This window comes from Peromyscus maniculatus, chromosome X (genome assembly GCF_049852395.1).
Source record: "Peromyscus maniculatus bairdii isolate BWxNUB_F1_BW_parent chromosome X, HU_Pman_BW_mat_3.1, whole genome shotgun sequence".
In the NCBI taxonomy this organism is placed as follows: Eukaryota; Metazoa; Chordata; class Mammalia; order Rodentia; family Cricetidae; genus Peromyscus; species Peromyscus maniculatus.
The window spans coordinates 141,657,372-141,672,594 of record NC_134875.1 but is presented as its reverse complement, the minus strand read 5'-3'; the positions used below and the strand labels follow the sequence as shown (position 1 = coordinate 141,672,594).

Here is a 15,223-nt window from a genome sequence, read left to right as displayed (position 1 = left end):
TCAGAGCTATTAGAGCCATAGACAGAGTGTGGCGGTGGTGGCACACGCCTTTAATCCCATAGATCTCTATGTGTTCAGGGATATAGCCAGCACTGGAGACATATGCCTTTAAGACCTAGGGGGCTGTACATTCAGACAGTGACGAGGCAGTCACGTGTTTGGGTTTACAACCAATGAGAAGGCAGAATGACTGGAAAATCGACTTACAGACAGGAAGTAGCTCTCTTTCGCGAAGCTGGGACAGCAGGAGGAAGGGTGAGATTTTAGCTCTGAGCTCTGACCTCTCGGCTTTCTCTTTTACATTGTTTCTGTGTTTCTTATTTAATAAGATGGTTGGTTACATCTATACCCTCCCACCCATAAAAACTTGAAAGTTCAGGACTGGAGAAATTAATCAGCTTGCTGCACTTACAGAGAACCTGAGCTCAGTTCTGAGTATTCACGTCAGGTGGCTCACAACCACCTGTAACTCCAGCTCCAAAGGATCTGATAGCCTCTTTTAGCCTCCTCGGGTACCCTCACTCACAAGTATAAACCCACAAATGGAAACACAGATACACACACCCCCACCCCCATAATTAAAATTAAAATAAACTTAAAAAGACAACAAAAACCTTGAAAGTTCTATGTTCATGCTGGGTGCTGTAGCAGAATATTATTTTAAGGTGTGATACTTTTGTTTATGTTGCATCTGTTTAACTCTGTGAAGCTGTGTTACTGTGCCTGTCTAAAACATCTGATGGTCTAATAAAAACTGGCCAATAACAAGGCAGGAGAAAGGATATGCCGGGCTAGCAGGCAGAGAGAATATATAGGGGGAAAAACCTGGGAGGAAAAAGAGCTAGCAGCCAGAAGAGGAGGACTCCAGGGGCCAGCCACCCAGCTACATAGCAAGCTATGGAGTAAGCAATTTACAAAAATAAGAGAATGGAAAAAGCCCAGAGGCAAAAGATAGACAGGTTAAGAAAAGCTGGCTAGAAACTAAGCTAAGCTAAGGCAGGGCATTCCTAAGTAAGAGTTTGGGAGCTGGGTGGCGGCCCGAAAAAGTGCCAAACAACAACCTACAACAGGGTGTGGTTATTCATGCCATTCATTAGTCCCAGGACTCAAGAAGCAAAGGCAAGCAGATCTTTTTGAGTTCAAGGACAGCTTGGTCTACATAATGAGTTCTAGGCCAGCTAGTAGCATATATAGTGAGACCTTGCCTCAAAATTAATTAATTAATTGATTGATTCAGGGAGCTTCTACATAACTCAAGAAAAGGCTCAGGATGTAAGGGCACTTGCCAAGAAGACTGATGACATACATGAGTTCAACTCCTGGAACACACACTGTGGAAGGAGAGAACTGACTTCTGCAAATTGTCCTCTGACTTCACACATGTCTGACAGAAAGACAGACAGACACACATACACAGAGTAAATGTGTTTCCCTGAAAACCACAAGAAACTCTAGCAAATTAATCAATGGAGTAGGTCATGGAAACATAATTTTCAATCAGATGGTCAGAATCACAGGTCAGTCTAGGCTTACAATTGCAATCTGAAGTGAAAGGCCATCTTATGGGACTGAGTCCTTAACCTATGGTATCTATCTGATGCTATCTCCAGATAATGCCAGAAAGGATTATAGGACACCCAGATCGAGTCTATTGAAATGCGGGAACTCCTGAACACACACATCTGGTATCAGAATCGAAGTGCTTTATTTATTGGCTGTGTGAGAGTAGGAAGAACACTTGGGTTTTATCCTATCTCACAGAGCAGACACCATACTATATAGGAAAAGCCTACTCTGGCTCCAAAGTCATTGTGACAGCTTCAGGCAGTCACATCTGAATGTATACTCATTTTTCAAAGACTTTTATCATTTCATAGGCCATTACCTAACAAACACTGATAGATATCTTATATACATTACCTCAAATTCTTACAAGCACCCAATAAAGTAAATAACTTTTACTAGATCCCTTCCTGCACCCCTAAAATCAAGCATGGTTCCTTAAGAACCATGAGATTAAAAAGAGTAAGTACTTCCCTAGCAGTCCCTATAGGAATGATCAGTGTGTATTTATAGAACCAAACTAAGTTGCACCCAAGGACAGGATAATACAGAAGAAGAACAATTCAGGGCACCTAGGAACTCAGAATTAGACCAAGAGGTCAAAGATTTGATAAAGCCGGGGAGTTCCCTAACAGCCAATGGCCCAGTTAGCACACGCCAATGGAACCCCTATAGAAAATTACACAAAGGTACTTCTTTGAAGGACAATTCCTAGCCTATGTCTGCCCACCTCCAAAACCTTTGTTGTCCCTCCCACTCCCCAAAGAGGAATGGATATAGCAAGACAAAGCCATCAGGAAGATGCAATTGTAATGAAAAGAGCCCATGACTGAGCGAGGGAGATGGCTCAGTGGGTAAGGCACTCGCCATGTGGAGTTAGGACCTAAGTGTGAACCCCAGAACCCACATAAAACAGGACATGGTAGCACACAGCATCCATAATCCTAATGGCTGCTATGAGGATATGGGAAGTAGAAGCAGGAGAACCCCAGGAAGCTTGTTTGTGGGCTAGCTATCCTGGCATACACAGCAGAAAAACAACCACGATGGTTCAGAGACGCCTCGGTGGTTAAAAGCACCACCCATGTAGTGGCTCACAACCATCTGTAACTCTAGTTCCAGTGGACTGATGACTACTGGACATTGCAGGCACCAGACATGCATGTGGGGTACATACATACATGAAGGCAAAACAATCATATACATAAATCTTAAAAAAAAAAAAAAAGGCAAAAGGCAACACGAGACCCTGTCTCAAAAAAGCTGGATCCATTCTTGTGGCACATATACTCACAAATACACACACACATTAACTTTTTTATTTTTATTATTTGTAATTATGTGCTGTGTTTGCATGTACATGCCCAAGCCCTCAAAGGCCAGAGGCCTGGGATCCTCTAGGGCTGTAGTTATACGCAGCTGCGAGCCACCTGTTATGTTAGGTCCTCTGAAAGGGCAGGAACTGCTCTTAATCACTGAGCCACCTCCCCAGCTCCCAGTAAATAAAATTTTTAATTTGGAAAAAAAAAAAGGATAAATTGAGCATGAACAGCAGTTCTCTCACAAGCTTTGCTTCTTTTCTTTTTCAATTTATTTTTTATTTTATATGTATGTGTTTTGTCTACATGTATCTGTGTATGTGTAACTAGTATCCACGTAGGCCAGAAGAGGGTGTCGGATTCCGTGGGTGCTGGGAATTGAATTCAGGTCCTATGGCAAAGTAGACATGGTCTTAACTCTGAACCACCTCTCCAGTCCAGGCTGTTTGGGTAGGACATTTTAGCTGAGTTTTCATTTTCCCGGATAAAAGTAAGACTAGCTATTCTGTCTTCATAGTGCTCTTCAGCAGTCTCCTTTCCACTGGCACGCCACTCCCTCCAGGGAGGAGGAGCCTCAGGAGACTCGGCAGGTAGACACTTCAGTTTCAGATCTAGGAAAGTGGAAACTTCTAAGTTTCTAGAAGACCTTTCTCAGCTTTATACAAGTAAACACCTGCTGGAGGAGGAATCTCTGACAGACAGAGGCAGAAATAAGAGATTCTTAACTGTTGAGCAGTCTGAAAGCTGTGCCAAGAGCTCCAGGGTTGTTACTTTTGTGAGGTGTCACCCACCACTGGGGTATGCTTTTGGTGATACGTTCTGTCGTGGGTTCCCTTTCTGAGGTGAGTAGATCTATGTATCATGTCTCCCCATAGAAAGTCTATCACATAACACAGGGTGACTGACAAGGTTGACAGTGAGTCTCAATACATGCTTAGAAAGAGTCCCTTCCAGTCTTACCACAGAACCAGGGTAGAGACGCTTGATGCTCTCCATTATCTCTGCTTTTCGCTGCTGGCGACTGCTCTCCTGGCGGTCAATGCGCGCATCCCCCAATTGCTCCATCACCTGGTTCAGCTCCTTATTGATCTCATCAATACGGCGCTTGGCCATCTCCACCTCCTCTGTCAACTCTCCCTCCAGCTTCTTCTGCTCCTCTAGGGACTGTCTGTCAAGTAAGAAAATACAAGAGTTAGCCTGTGTGGTGAGAGAATCTGGGACTGAAGGACTCTGGGAGACCTGCCTGAAGAGGAACAGGATAAACATAAAAGAGATGTGGAAGGAGAAGAGAGCATTGCAGAGCCACATACTTGCTAGTGGTAATATACTCCTCTAGCTTCTCGATCCGTTTTTGATTCTCTTCAATCTCCCGAAGCTTTTGCTTGATCTTGGCCTGGGCAATAAATACATTCCATTACTAGAGGGTGAGCCCATGTGCTATATTAGCTTACACCCCTATTGACCCTACTCATCCAAAATTCCAACAGTCCAACACAATCTGTCACTAATGCAGGAGGCCTACCAAAACGCAGAGGGGTCCAGGGCATCACAAGAAAACCCACAGAATCAATTAACCTGGGCTGACAGGAGCTCAGAGTCTGAACCAACAACCAAGGAGCCTGTATAGGACTGATTTAGGCCCTCTGCACATATGCTATGGCTGTGTAGCTTGGCATTCATGGGAGACTCCTAATAGTGGGTGGAGGAGCTGTCTCTGACTCTTTGACTGGCTTTTGGGCCCCTATTCCTCATCCTGGACTGCCTTGCTCAGCCTTAATACATGGAGAGGTGCGTAGTCTCACTGCAACTTAGTATGTCATGTTTTATTGATATCCATGGGAGGCCTGCCCTTTTCTGAACAGAAACAGGGGAGGAGTGGATTGGGAGGGAGGGCAGAGGGGAGGTAGGGGGTGAATGGGAGGAGAGGAGGGAGGAACTGTGGTCAGGATGTAAAATATATAAATTCATAAATTAAAAACAAAAGGCAGAAACGCATGCAAAGTCCAGTCTCCTGATGGATGGGGCTTCCAAAAAAATCTCTCAAAAGGTATTGCACCCAGCTCAGGTTTCCTCAGCAATCCAAGGCTCAAACCCAAGCAAAGTAAAGCTTCACAGACCTCTCTGACCTTGCTGTCTCAGCTGTAAGATGTAGGTAATTTCCACTTCATAAAACACATAGTAAGTACTTAATACAGGGCATGCATTAATGTGAATGCCTACAATGTTCTTTGAATTATTTCAGTTATTTAGCTGAATGCTTGGACCACTATAGGCTCTTGTGATAACATAAGAACTTTCTATCATTACTAGTAATACTAGAGCAGCAGTAAGTGAAGTATATTTGGTACTAGTGTGAGCTTTAGAGCCAGCCTACCCAGGTTCATATCCTGAGCCTACAGCTAAGCAATTATGGGATTACTATTATTATTAAGCAGATTACTTCACCACTGTAATATAGTTTCCTCATTTGGAAAGTGAGGATAATAGTAACTATCCCCTAAAGGCATCATAAGTATAGAACTTAAATAAGTGAATATGTGTAAAGCATACTGTTTAACACACAGTAGCTGCCTGTCAGATATAAACTTCTGTTGTTATTAAAACTATCATTATTTCCTTATTTAAGGATTATCACCCCTGATCTTTTTGCTTGTTGTTGATGCTGGGAACTGAATTCAGGGTAAATATGCTAAGCACACACTGCTGCTGAGTTCCACCCCAACGCCTCATCCTTTAATTTTGCCTACCTCTGTCTCTACTTTCTTCCGCTCTTCCAGATCTAGACGGTCCTGGTCAGCTTTCTGGTCTCTATTAAACTTCTCCAGCTCCTGCGCCAAAGTGGCTGCCCTCTTGCTAGCTTCTTCTTTCAGTCGGTGGTATTTCTTGACCTGTGTTAAGAACAGGAAAAGAGGACAGGTTACTAAGTCAGCATATGTTAAGTCACTAATCTTTTTACCAGAAAGCCTTTCAAGACTTACCTGATTCTCCTCCAGGGTCAAGTCTCTGCCCTGACTCTGACTCTCTTCCTCCATCCGTTCTTCAAACTCCTGTCGGGCCTTCTCCACTGACAACATCTCCTTCTCCAGCTCATCCATGTCACCTTTACGTTTCTTGTAATGCTTCTGAGCATTCTGAAGGGACTTCTTGGCTGCTTCAAGCTTCTTGATTTTGTGGGAGGTATTCTCTTTGGCTTTGATGTACTGAGGCCGCTTCTGATTCAACTCTGAGTCCTTTTCCCTTTTGCCAGAGGGAAAAGAGACAATCAGTTAGTTAGTCCTGCAGAAGGTAAGTTCCCAGGCTTTTTATCCCAAAAGATGGAACTATGTATTCCCAGCCAATCTCATGGAAACATCTTAAAGAACAAGAGCCTAATGCCTTGTTCTTTATCCTCAAAAACAAACAAAACAACAACAAAACAAAAATCAGGAGGGTGCAGTTTGAGTACTTCTTGGAACCTACCATCATCCTGGCATTCTAGCCACCCCAAAAGACAAAAATACCGCCCCTGCTTCAACCCTTGCAAATCTTTGGAGTTCTTCATGGCAATAGATTTCACTGTCCCATAAGGTTGAAGCCAACGCTAAGACAGGTCTCTCATTAAAACCCCCCACAAATACCGTTTACTGAATTGCCTTCATCTGATCTAATCACTTCACATCTCTGTCCTTTAAGCTTCTAGATACAGTGTTTCTCTTCTAGGATGGCCCTCTTGGTCATCTAATAGCTGTACTTCCTACTGCTTCCTCTTACCTGCTAACTTGTTAACCCAGAGCCTGGTTCTTTTATTCTTTTTTAATTATTTGTATCACACACACAAGCAAGCATGCATGCACACACATTAGTGTATATGTGGGCACATGTGTGCTACAACATGCCCACATGCAGAGATGAGAGGACAACTTGTGGGACGCAGTTCTCTCCTCCACCATATGGATCCCAGTGATTTAACTCAGGTTACTAGACTTGGCCTCAAGCACCTTTACCCAATGAGCCAGATCAAGGCTGATCTACCTTACTGCCCTAAGCCTGAGGTCTTAATCTTCTATTGTATTCATTGAAAGTCAAGAAATGTGCCTGGTCAAGGAGAAGAAAAACAAATTAGTACACACAGTAGACTCTAAGCTCAGAGGATCCTAAGGGAATAGCACAACTGTTTAGTTTCCTACAAGCTACAGGCCTGGGTGTGCCTCTTACTTGATCTCCTTCTCAATCTGCTGCTGTTCCCGCATCATTTTGCCCAGCTCTTTCTTCTTCTCCTTCAGCTCATCCTCTACCTTGTCCATCCGCTTCTTGTCCTTCTCAATTTCCTTGTTCTTAGCAGCCAGTTCCTTGTTGAGCTTCTCAATCTCCACTTCATTATGGTAAAGCTTAAAGAGCTGCAACTGTACCTGTGCTCGTACCACCTCATCCTTCAGGCGCTGGTAGCGGTCCGCCTAGCAAACAGGGGTGGGGATGGGGCGTATCAGTAAGGCACTGCCTTTAGCTTGGTCCTTTAGATCTCAGAGGCAGTCAGCCACCAACCTCTTCTTTTTCTTGTTTGGCCTCCTTGCGTTCAGCTGCAATATTTTTCTTGCGGTGGTAATTAAACTGCGTGTCCTCTTCAGCCTTCACCATTTCTTTCTTTCGCTTGTCATACTCTTGTGCTAGTTCCCCAGAGCGACTAATTTCTTCAAATAGAGCTGTCCTCTCCTTGGGGTTCTTCATGGCAATAGACTCCACTGCGCCCTGATAAGGTCAAAACACTACCCATTTAAACCTCTGCCAGCTCAACTCACCTTGCCCACTTCAAAAGTTAATCAACCCTCCTCTCCCTAACTATTGCCACATTTCAAGGCTTTTGAGGGTGGAGGCCAAGTAAGTACTGAGCATTAAAGGTCAGTATGTACTCCACCACTGAGCTTTATTCCCTGCTCTTTGTTTACTTTTCTTACTGTAAAACAGGGTCTCACTAAGTCGTCTAGGCTGGCTTTGAACTTCCTCTGTAGCCCAGGTAAATCTTGAACTTAAAATCCTCTTGCTTTAGGTGGGAGTATGGGCCTGCACCACCAGGTCAGCCATATTGGGCTTTAATGGCACATTCTCTGCCTCTGAACACAAAGAGACAAACACAAAGGTAACATAGTGGCATTTTATGTGCAATGACTAAAGCAGCCCAGAAAACTCAAGCTTGAGAGGCAAAAAAATAAAAAACTTCAGTAGGGAATTCTATTTGGGAAAGGCGGCCTTACACAGGTGACATCTATGCTGACTTTGGAATATATGGGAAAACTAACCAAGAAAAGAAAAGAGGTGAGCAGGCTGGAGATAGCATGAGAGACACTGGGTTTAATCCCTAGCACCACAATCACACGGGGGGGGGGGGGGGGGGGGGGGAGCAACACACACGCACGCACGCACACACGCGCTAAAGAAAAAGTTATTCCACAATTCGACATACAGGAAAATGAACACACAAAGACCCGCATGCCAAAACAGAAAATGAATCTAAGAACTACAAGTGGTTTAATTAGGCTGGAGTACAAAACTGAGGAAAAGACTATTGGAAGAAAAGGCTACTAAGGTAGGAAAGAAAGAATCAAAGGATAGTGCTTTTTGAACAACAGGCTTGGAAGTTTGTTTTCTCATCCTAAGTCAACTGTTCCCAAACTAGCTAGCTTCACAATAACCTCGAGCTTGGTATAACATAGGCTGTGCCCTACCACAGAGTCTCTTTAGCTCATCTATCTGGAATGGAGCCTAAGAATGTGCATTTGTAATGTATTCCCAAGTAGTGCTGATACCGCTGGTCTAGGAACTACAATTTAAGAACAACCATCCTAAGACAAGAAGGAATCACTGAACTGCTTTACAGAAAGACAGAGCAAAAAGACTTGTGTCCCTATTAGACTATCCCAGCTGACGGGGAAACTGAAAGAGGCCAGAATGGAACTAAAAAGCCCACTAAAGAATGTGCTACATTAGTCTAGGGGAGACACATGAACTTGGAACAGGCCTAGTTGGAACAGGAAAGGCCAACAATAGCTGCAAATAGCCAATAATGATTTAAAAATACCCAAAGGGGGCTGATTAGGTGGCTCAACATTTAACAGCACTAGTGGCTCTTCCTTCTAGAGGATCCAGGTTCAGTTCCCAGCACCCACATGGCAGCTCACAACTATCTATAACTCTAGTTCTAGGGGGATCCAATATACTCTTCTGGTTTCCATGGACAGTGCACACACTGTGCACATACATACATGCAAGCAAAACACTCATACACATAAAATGAAAATATTCTTTAAATGCCCACAGTCTGAGTATGGTGGCACATGCCTTTAATCTCTGGACTTAGGAGGCCAGCCAGGGCTACACAGTGAGAGCCTGTCTTTAAAAAAAAAAAGAAAGAGGGCTGGAGAGATGGCTCAGAGGTTAAGAGCACTGCTTGCTCTTCCAAAGGTCCTGAGTTCAATTCCCAGCAACCACATGGTGGCTCACAACCATCTGTAATGAGATCTGGTGCCCTCTTCTGGCCTGTGGGGATATGTATAGACAGAACAATGTATACATAATAAATAAATAAAAAAAGAAAGAAAGAAAGAAAGAAAGAAAGAAAGAAAGAAAGAAAGAAAGAAAGAAAGAAAGAAAGAAAGAAAGAAAAGCCCACAGGAGAACCAACTACTGTCACAGTATTAAAGTAACATAGTTTCCAGCTGCCTTCTAAATACTCCTCCATATGCCCACAGATAAGTGTAAGTTTTACATCTCAAAGAAGCTCCTTTTTGTTTTCCAACAGAGACAATTAGAGAGATCCACAACTGGTCAAAATGCACAAAGTAAGTGACCACAGGGTGCCCTGGCCCAAATGTATCATCTGTAACACAGGCCCCACATCTACGGTTCAGCGAACATCTCAGAGACAGGGCAGCAAGATTATAGGAGCCTCAGGGCCAGGGTGACTGCTCCATGATAGTTTCTTCCTGACACGACAAAGATGGTGTTCCTAAGAACTCTTAACAATATGGCTGTCAGCCCAAGACCTGTGAAGACTCTATCAATGGACACAACAATATGGATGGGGGAACTTTCAAACCCTGAGAGTTGCTAAGAGGGTGCACCATTTACCCCATTGCCCAACCCATCCCCACAGGAGCAAGACCCCAGCCCTAAAAACATACAAATAAGGGCAAATACTAATCGGACTCAGTAGAGGTGTGTGTAAATAAATAAAACAAATATAGGGGCTGGAAAAATGGCTCACTGGGTAAGAATACTTCTATTCTTGCAGAGGACTCTGCTTTAGTTCCCACCACCTACATAGTGGCTTACAACCATCTGTTAACTGCACTTCCAGAGGGTCTGATGCTGCCTTCTGGCCTGTGGGCACCAGACACACTACACATGTGGCACACATATACATACAAGCAAAATACCCATACATATAAAATAAAAATTAAAAAAAAACCTCATCTATATACACAGAAGAGGTCATAAATTACAGAAGAGGTGGTTAAATAAAAGAGTTGAAAGGGAGAAAGAGAATGTGGAAATGATGCAAATACAGCATATAAAATCTTCAAATAAATTTTTTAAGGATTAAAAAAAAAATGTAATTTACTAAGCAAGGTGGTACATGCCTTTAATCCTATTACTCAGAAAGCAAAGGCAGGCAGATCTTTTTAGTTCAAGGCCTGCTTAGTCTATATAGTGAGTTCCAGAGAAGCCAGGATTACACAGTGAGACCCTGTCTTTAAAAAAAAAAAAAGCCCACCTGGAAGACAAGGAAGTTCCGAGCTTTGATGAGAATGCCCAACTTCTCTAACTCTTCACTGTATTCATGTAGCTGGACAACTTTGTTGTTGATCTTGTACTCAGAAGAGCCCCCTACAAGACAATGAATGAGTTAGCAAGGGTCAGGTAGTCTTCCTATCCTAGTCACAAGTCTATCTGCTTCCCTGGACTCAAAGAGTCTTCGGATCAGCCTTACCCACCTACAATGACACGGGCAAAAGTGCGGTCCTCAGCACCCTCCTCAGAGTAGACCATGCTCACAAAGGCTCGGTTAGCAGCTGGCTTGCCTACAGGAGCTCCATGGATCAGGTCCCGCAGAGTCTTTACTCTCAAGTTGCTGGTTTTCTCACCAAGCACAAAGCTGATGGCATCCATGAGATTTGACTTACCTAAGGGAGAAGGGGACAGAGCAGAAGAGGGAACACAGGGAAGATGGGACGAGGAAAAGAAATAAAGGACATTTGAGAATAACATGTGTTCTTTTCTATTTTATTTTCTAATGTCAGACTAATGAAAAACAGAAAATAAACTGTTGTCAGAAAACTGGATCAATGACCTAGGAAAAGTAGTTCCTTTGCAGTTATTACTTACAGTAGCTACTATGCCCAGATGGCGAGGACCCCTCAAAGACCATGACAGAGACACCAAATCCATATGTAAAAGCAAATAGGCTTTATTCAAGCTGGAGCTTGGACTCCAACACAGTAAGACCTTGTCTCAGGCCATATCATCAACAAATCAAAACAACCCCCCAAAGACTAGAAAGACTAAAAGGAAAACAGATGTAGTAGCATGCTTCTAACCCTAACTCAGCACTCAGGAGACTAAAGCAGAAAAATTAAGGGTTAAGAGTTCAAGGATGGATCCTGTCTGTGGTGGCACCTGCCTTTAATCCCAGCACTCAGGAGGCAGAGGCAGCCAGATCCCTGAGTTCATGGCCAACCTGGTCTACAAGCAAGTTCCAGGACAGCCAGGGCTACACAGAGAACCCTTAGCTTTATGAGTTAAAACAAGACTGTGGGATGTTCCACAATACAAATGGCCTGTTCTTTTAGAAAAGTCACTGTCTGTACCAGGAGTATAACTAAGACGTAGGGCTTTGCTAGTACACACAAGGCCCTGGGTTCCATCCCCCGTTACTAAATAAAGGCAATGTCTAAAATGAAAGGGGTTGAGAGAACCATCCTGGAATACAGGCCATTACTGAGATATATGCAAATAGAACATGGATGTTACTATACATTAATCTTTCGTTTTATTTTATTTTAGGAAAAAAATATCTACATAGTCCAGGTTGGCTTCATAATCACAAGTTTCTTGCCTCAGCTTCCCACATGCTAGGATTACAAGTGTGTGACACCCCACCCCACTTGAGAACATGAACTATGATTAGACTCTGGTTTCAAAAAAAAAGAAACATTTTGGGAAGCAATTAGAGAAGCTTGAATATATATTAGATAAACTGAGCAACTATAGAAGCTTGAAGCGTAAAGAAAAACTAAAAAAATGACATGAAAAAAATTCCTTTGTTGTAATAATGAAATAGTAGTAAGACAGGATTATGATTTTTTATATGAATGCTGAAGCACTTAAAGATGAAATGTTATTAAGTCTTCAATTTATTTTCAAATTTAATTTCAAATGTTTGAGAGAGAAAGAGAGAAGAGAAAAAGACAGAGAGGGAAGAGAGAGAGGAGAGACTGACTTCTGCTAGCACATATATGTTTGCCAATGTTCATAATACAAAACTTGGGAAGAAGCAAAGGAATAAGAAAACCTATGAAGGCAGGCGGTGGTGGGGCACACCTTTAATCCTACCACTTGGGAGGTAGAGACAGGTGGATCTCTGTGAGTTCGAGGCCAGCCTGGTGTACAAAGTGAGTTCCAGGACAGCCAGGACTGTTACACAGAGAAACCCTGTCTCAAAAAAAGAAAAGAGAAGAAAAGAAAAAAGAAAGAAAAAGAAAACCCATGAACAGGCTGGTGAGATGGCTCGGCAGATTAAGGCACTGGTCTAATAACCAATAACTAATACCAAGCCTGGTAACCTGATTTTGATCCCCAGGATGCATGCATATAGAGGAAAGAGAGAACTGACTCTGCAAAGTTGTCCTCTGACCTCCACACATGCACCAAGCTTGCCACACAGCATAAGGACTTGAGTTTGGGCTCTTAGCAGCCACTTAAAAAGCTAGGTGTGGTGGTGTATTGTAAGACAAATTGCTAAATGGTCTTATAAAAAAACTGGACCCAGATAAATGGGGTGAAAACTGAGAGATCAGAAGAATAGGACAAGCCACAGCCAACCTCACCTCACCAACTCTTCAGCCTCCAGAAAGAGCTACTTCCTATATACACACGCCTATATGCCTTTCTATGTCCTGCCATCTTACTTCCTCTCTCTGCCCAGCTACATCACTTCCTGTCTGTCTGTACAGACCTCCAGACCTACTGCTGGGATTAAAGGCATGTGCCACCATGTCTGGCTCTGTTCCCGTGTGGCCTTGAACTCACAGCCTCCCCCGAATGCTAGGATTAAGGGCATGTGCTACCACTACCAGACTTCTATGTTTAATATAGTGGATGGCTTTGTCCTCTGATCTTCAGATAAGCTTTATTGGGGTGTACAAATAAAATATCACCCCAGTGTATTCCCATAATCTGACATTGAGAAAGTGGAGACAGGAGGATACTTTGGGCTTGCTGTCCAGGTAATACAGCACAGCTGGTAAACATCAGGCCAATGAGAACTCCTGTCTCAAAAAATAAAGCTGGAGTTGCCAGATGGTGGTGGCACTCACCTTAATCCCAGCACTCAGGAGGAAGAGGCAGGTGTCTACAGAGTTGAGTTCCAAGACAGCCAGGACTGTTAAACAGATAAACCTTGTCTTGAAATAAAGAAATAAATAAGGTGGAGTTGTCAAAAAAAAAAAAAGACACTAACATCAACCTCTGATAAAAACACACATAATAAATGTCATTTTAAAAATCCCAGCACTTGGGAGGCCGAACCAGGTGGATCTCTGTGAGTTCGAGGCCAGCCTGGTCTACAGAGTAAGTTCCAGGACAGGCACCAAAACTACACAGAGAAACCGTCTCGAAAAACCAAAAAAAAAAAAAAAAAATTCCTAAAATCATTAAAGAGTGGAAACTTGGTATGCTTCTGGGTCTGTTCAGATATATACCACTGAATCACATACTTGGAAAACTCTTGTACGTTTTGAAATCATTCAGTCCAGTCTCTTGATCAAACAAGGGAGAAAGAGAAAACCTTAACAAAACAAACTTGAGTAGCAAAACCGGTACCAAGCTTTTGATTTTTGATACAGGGTTCTGCTATGCAGCCCTGGTCTTCACTGTGCAGCCCAGGTTGACCTGGAACTCACAGCAATCTTCTTCCTTAACCACACAGGTAATGAGATCATGGGTGTGTGCCATCACACCTAGCAAGTACCAGGTCCTCAAACTTTTAAAATTTATGTTACCAAAATTATATCATTAGTATACTATTTTTAACACACTCAGCTTCTTTCAAATATCCAATCTGTGTGTATGTGCATGCATGTGGAAATCAGAGGTTGATGGTGGTTGTCTTTTTATTTTTTTAATAACTGTTCACCTTATTTTTTTTTGAAACAGAATCTCTCTTAGACTGGAAGCTCACCAACTGAGCTCTATTAGCTGGCCAGCAATCCTCCAGTCTCCACCTCCCCAGTGTTAGGTTATTGGGTATATAGCACCACACTCAGCTTTCTAAGTGGGTGCTGAGAATCCAAACTCCATCTTGATGGTTGCGTGACAAGCACTTTACAGACTGAGCCATCTCCACAGCCTTATCTTTTGTCTGACAGCATCCTGGACTCTTTTTAGTGCTTGTTAAAATACCAATGCATAATCAGCTATTTTCTTAAAAATACTACAACACATGATTCATGCAACTCTGTGATTCATGCTCACATTAATTACCCAATTTAGCTTATCCAAAAGTCTTAGGAAATAAAGCATTTTCTCTACTTTAAAGAGGAAGAAACCTAGTCATTCCTCAAGTTAAACGTGTCAGTGAGTTCTTTACTTCAACTGACAGGGTGATAAAACAATCTCCCTACATCATCCAGCTTCTAGATCCTTGCTCATCGTCCTTCACTCTGTTACTTGTTTTGTTAAAGACCTTAAAAAATGAACCTTGTAAGGCAGCGGATGTGACCCAGCTGAGTGTGTGCTTATCTAGCATGTACAAGGCCTTCAGTTCAAACCCGAACACTGTATTAAACCAGACGGAAGTGCATACCTGTAATTCCAGCACTCTGGAGATGGAGGAAGGAAGACCAGAAGGTCATGCTTGAACTAAACAGAGTTTGAGATCAGTTTGGAATACAAGATCCTATCTCAAAAAATGAACAACAACAAAACCAAGATCAACTTGGTGTTCAATAAATGGCAGATCTGCCAGACAGTGGTAGCACATACCTTTAGCCCCAGCACTTGGGAGGCAGAAGCAGGCGGACCTCTGAGTTTGAGGCCAGCACGGTCTACAGATCAAATTCTAGGACAGCCAGGACTACAAAGAGAAACCC

At 42.9% G+C, this 15,223-nt stretch overlaps 1 protein-coding gene across 2 annotated transcripts in view; it reads right to left on the bottom strand.

Annotated features, from left to right (window-relative positions):
* The window catches only part of Smc1a (structural maintenance of chromosomes 1A), a 46,656-nt gene that overhangs the window by 29,284 nt on the left and 2,149 nt on the right, over positions 1 to 15,223 (bottom strand). For both annotated transcript variants that reach the window (XM_006993992.4, XM_015987479.3), the window contains exons 2-9: positions 10,850 to 11,038; positions 10,630 to 10,742; positions 7,404 to 7,607; positions 7,077 to 7,315; positions 5,861 to 6,119; positions 5,630 to 5,770; positions 4,193 to 4,275; positions 3,843 to 4,050 (exon numbers count right to left, since the gene is read on the bottom strand). In XM_006993992.4, the coding sequence (XP_006994054.1) occupies positions 3,843 to 4,050; positions 4,193 to 4,275; positions 5,630 to 5,770; positions 5,861 to 6,119; positions 7,077 to 7,315; positions 7,404 to 7,607; positions 10,630 to 10,742; positions 10,850 to 11,038 (1,436 nt within the window). The remainder of the gene's footprint in view (positions 1 to 3,842; positions 4,051 to 4,192; positions 4,276 to 5,629; positions 5,771 to 5,860; positions 6,120 to 7,076; positions 7,316 to 7,403; positions 7,608 to 10,629; positions 10,743 to 10,849; positions 11,039 to 15,223) is intronic.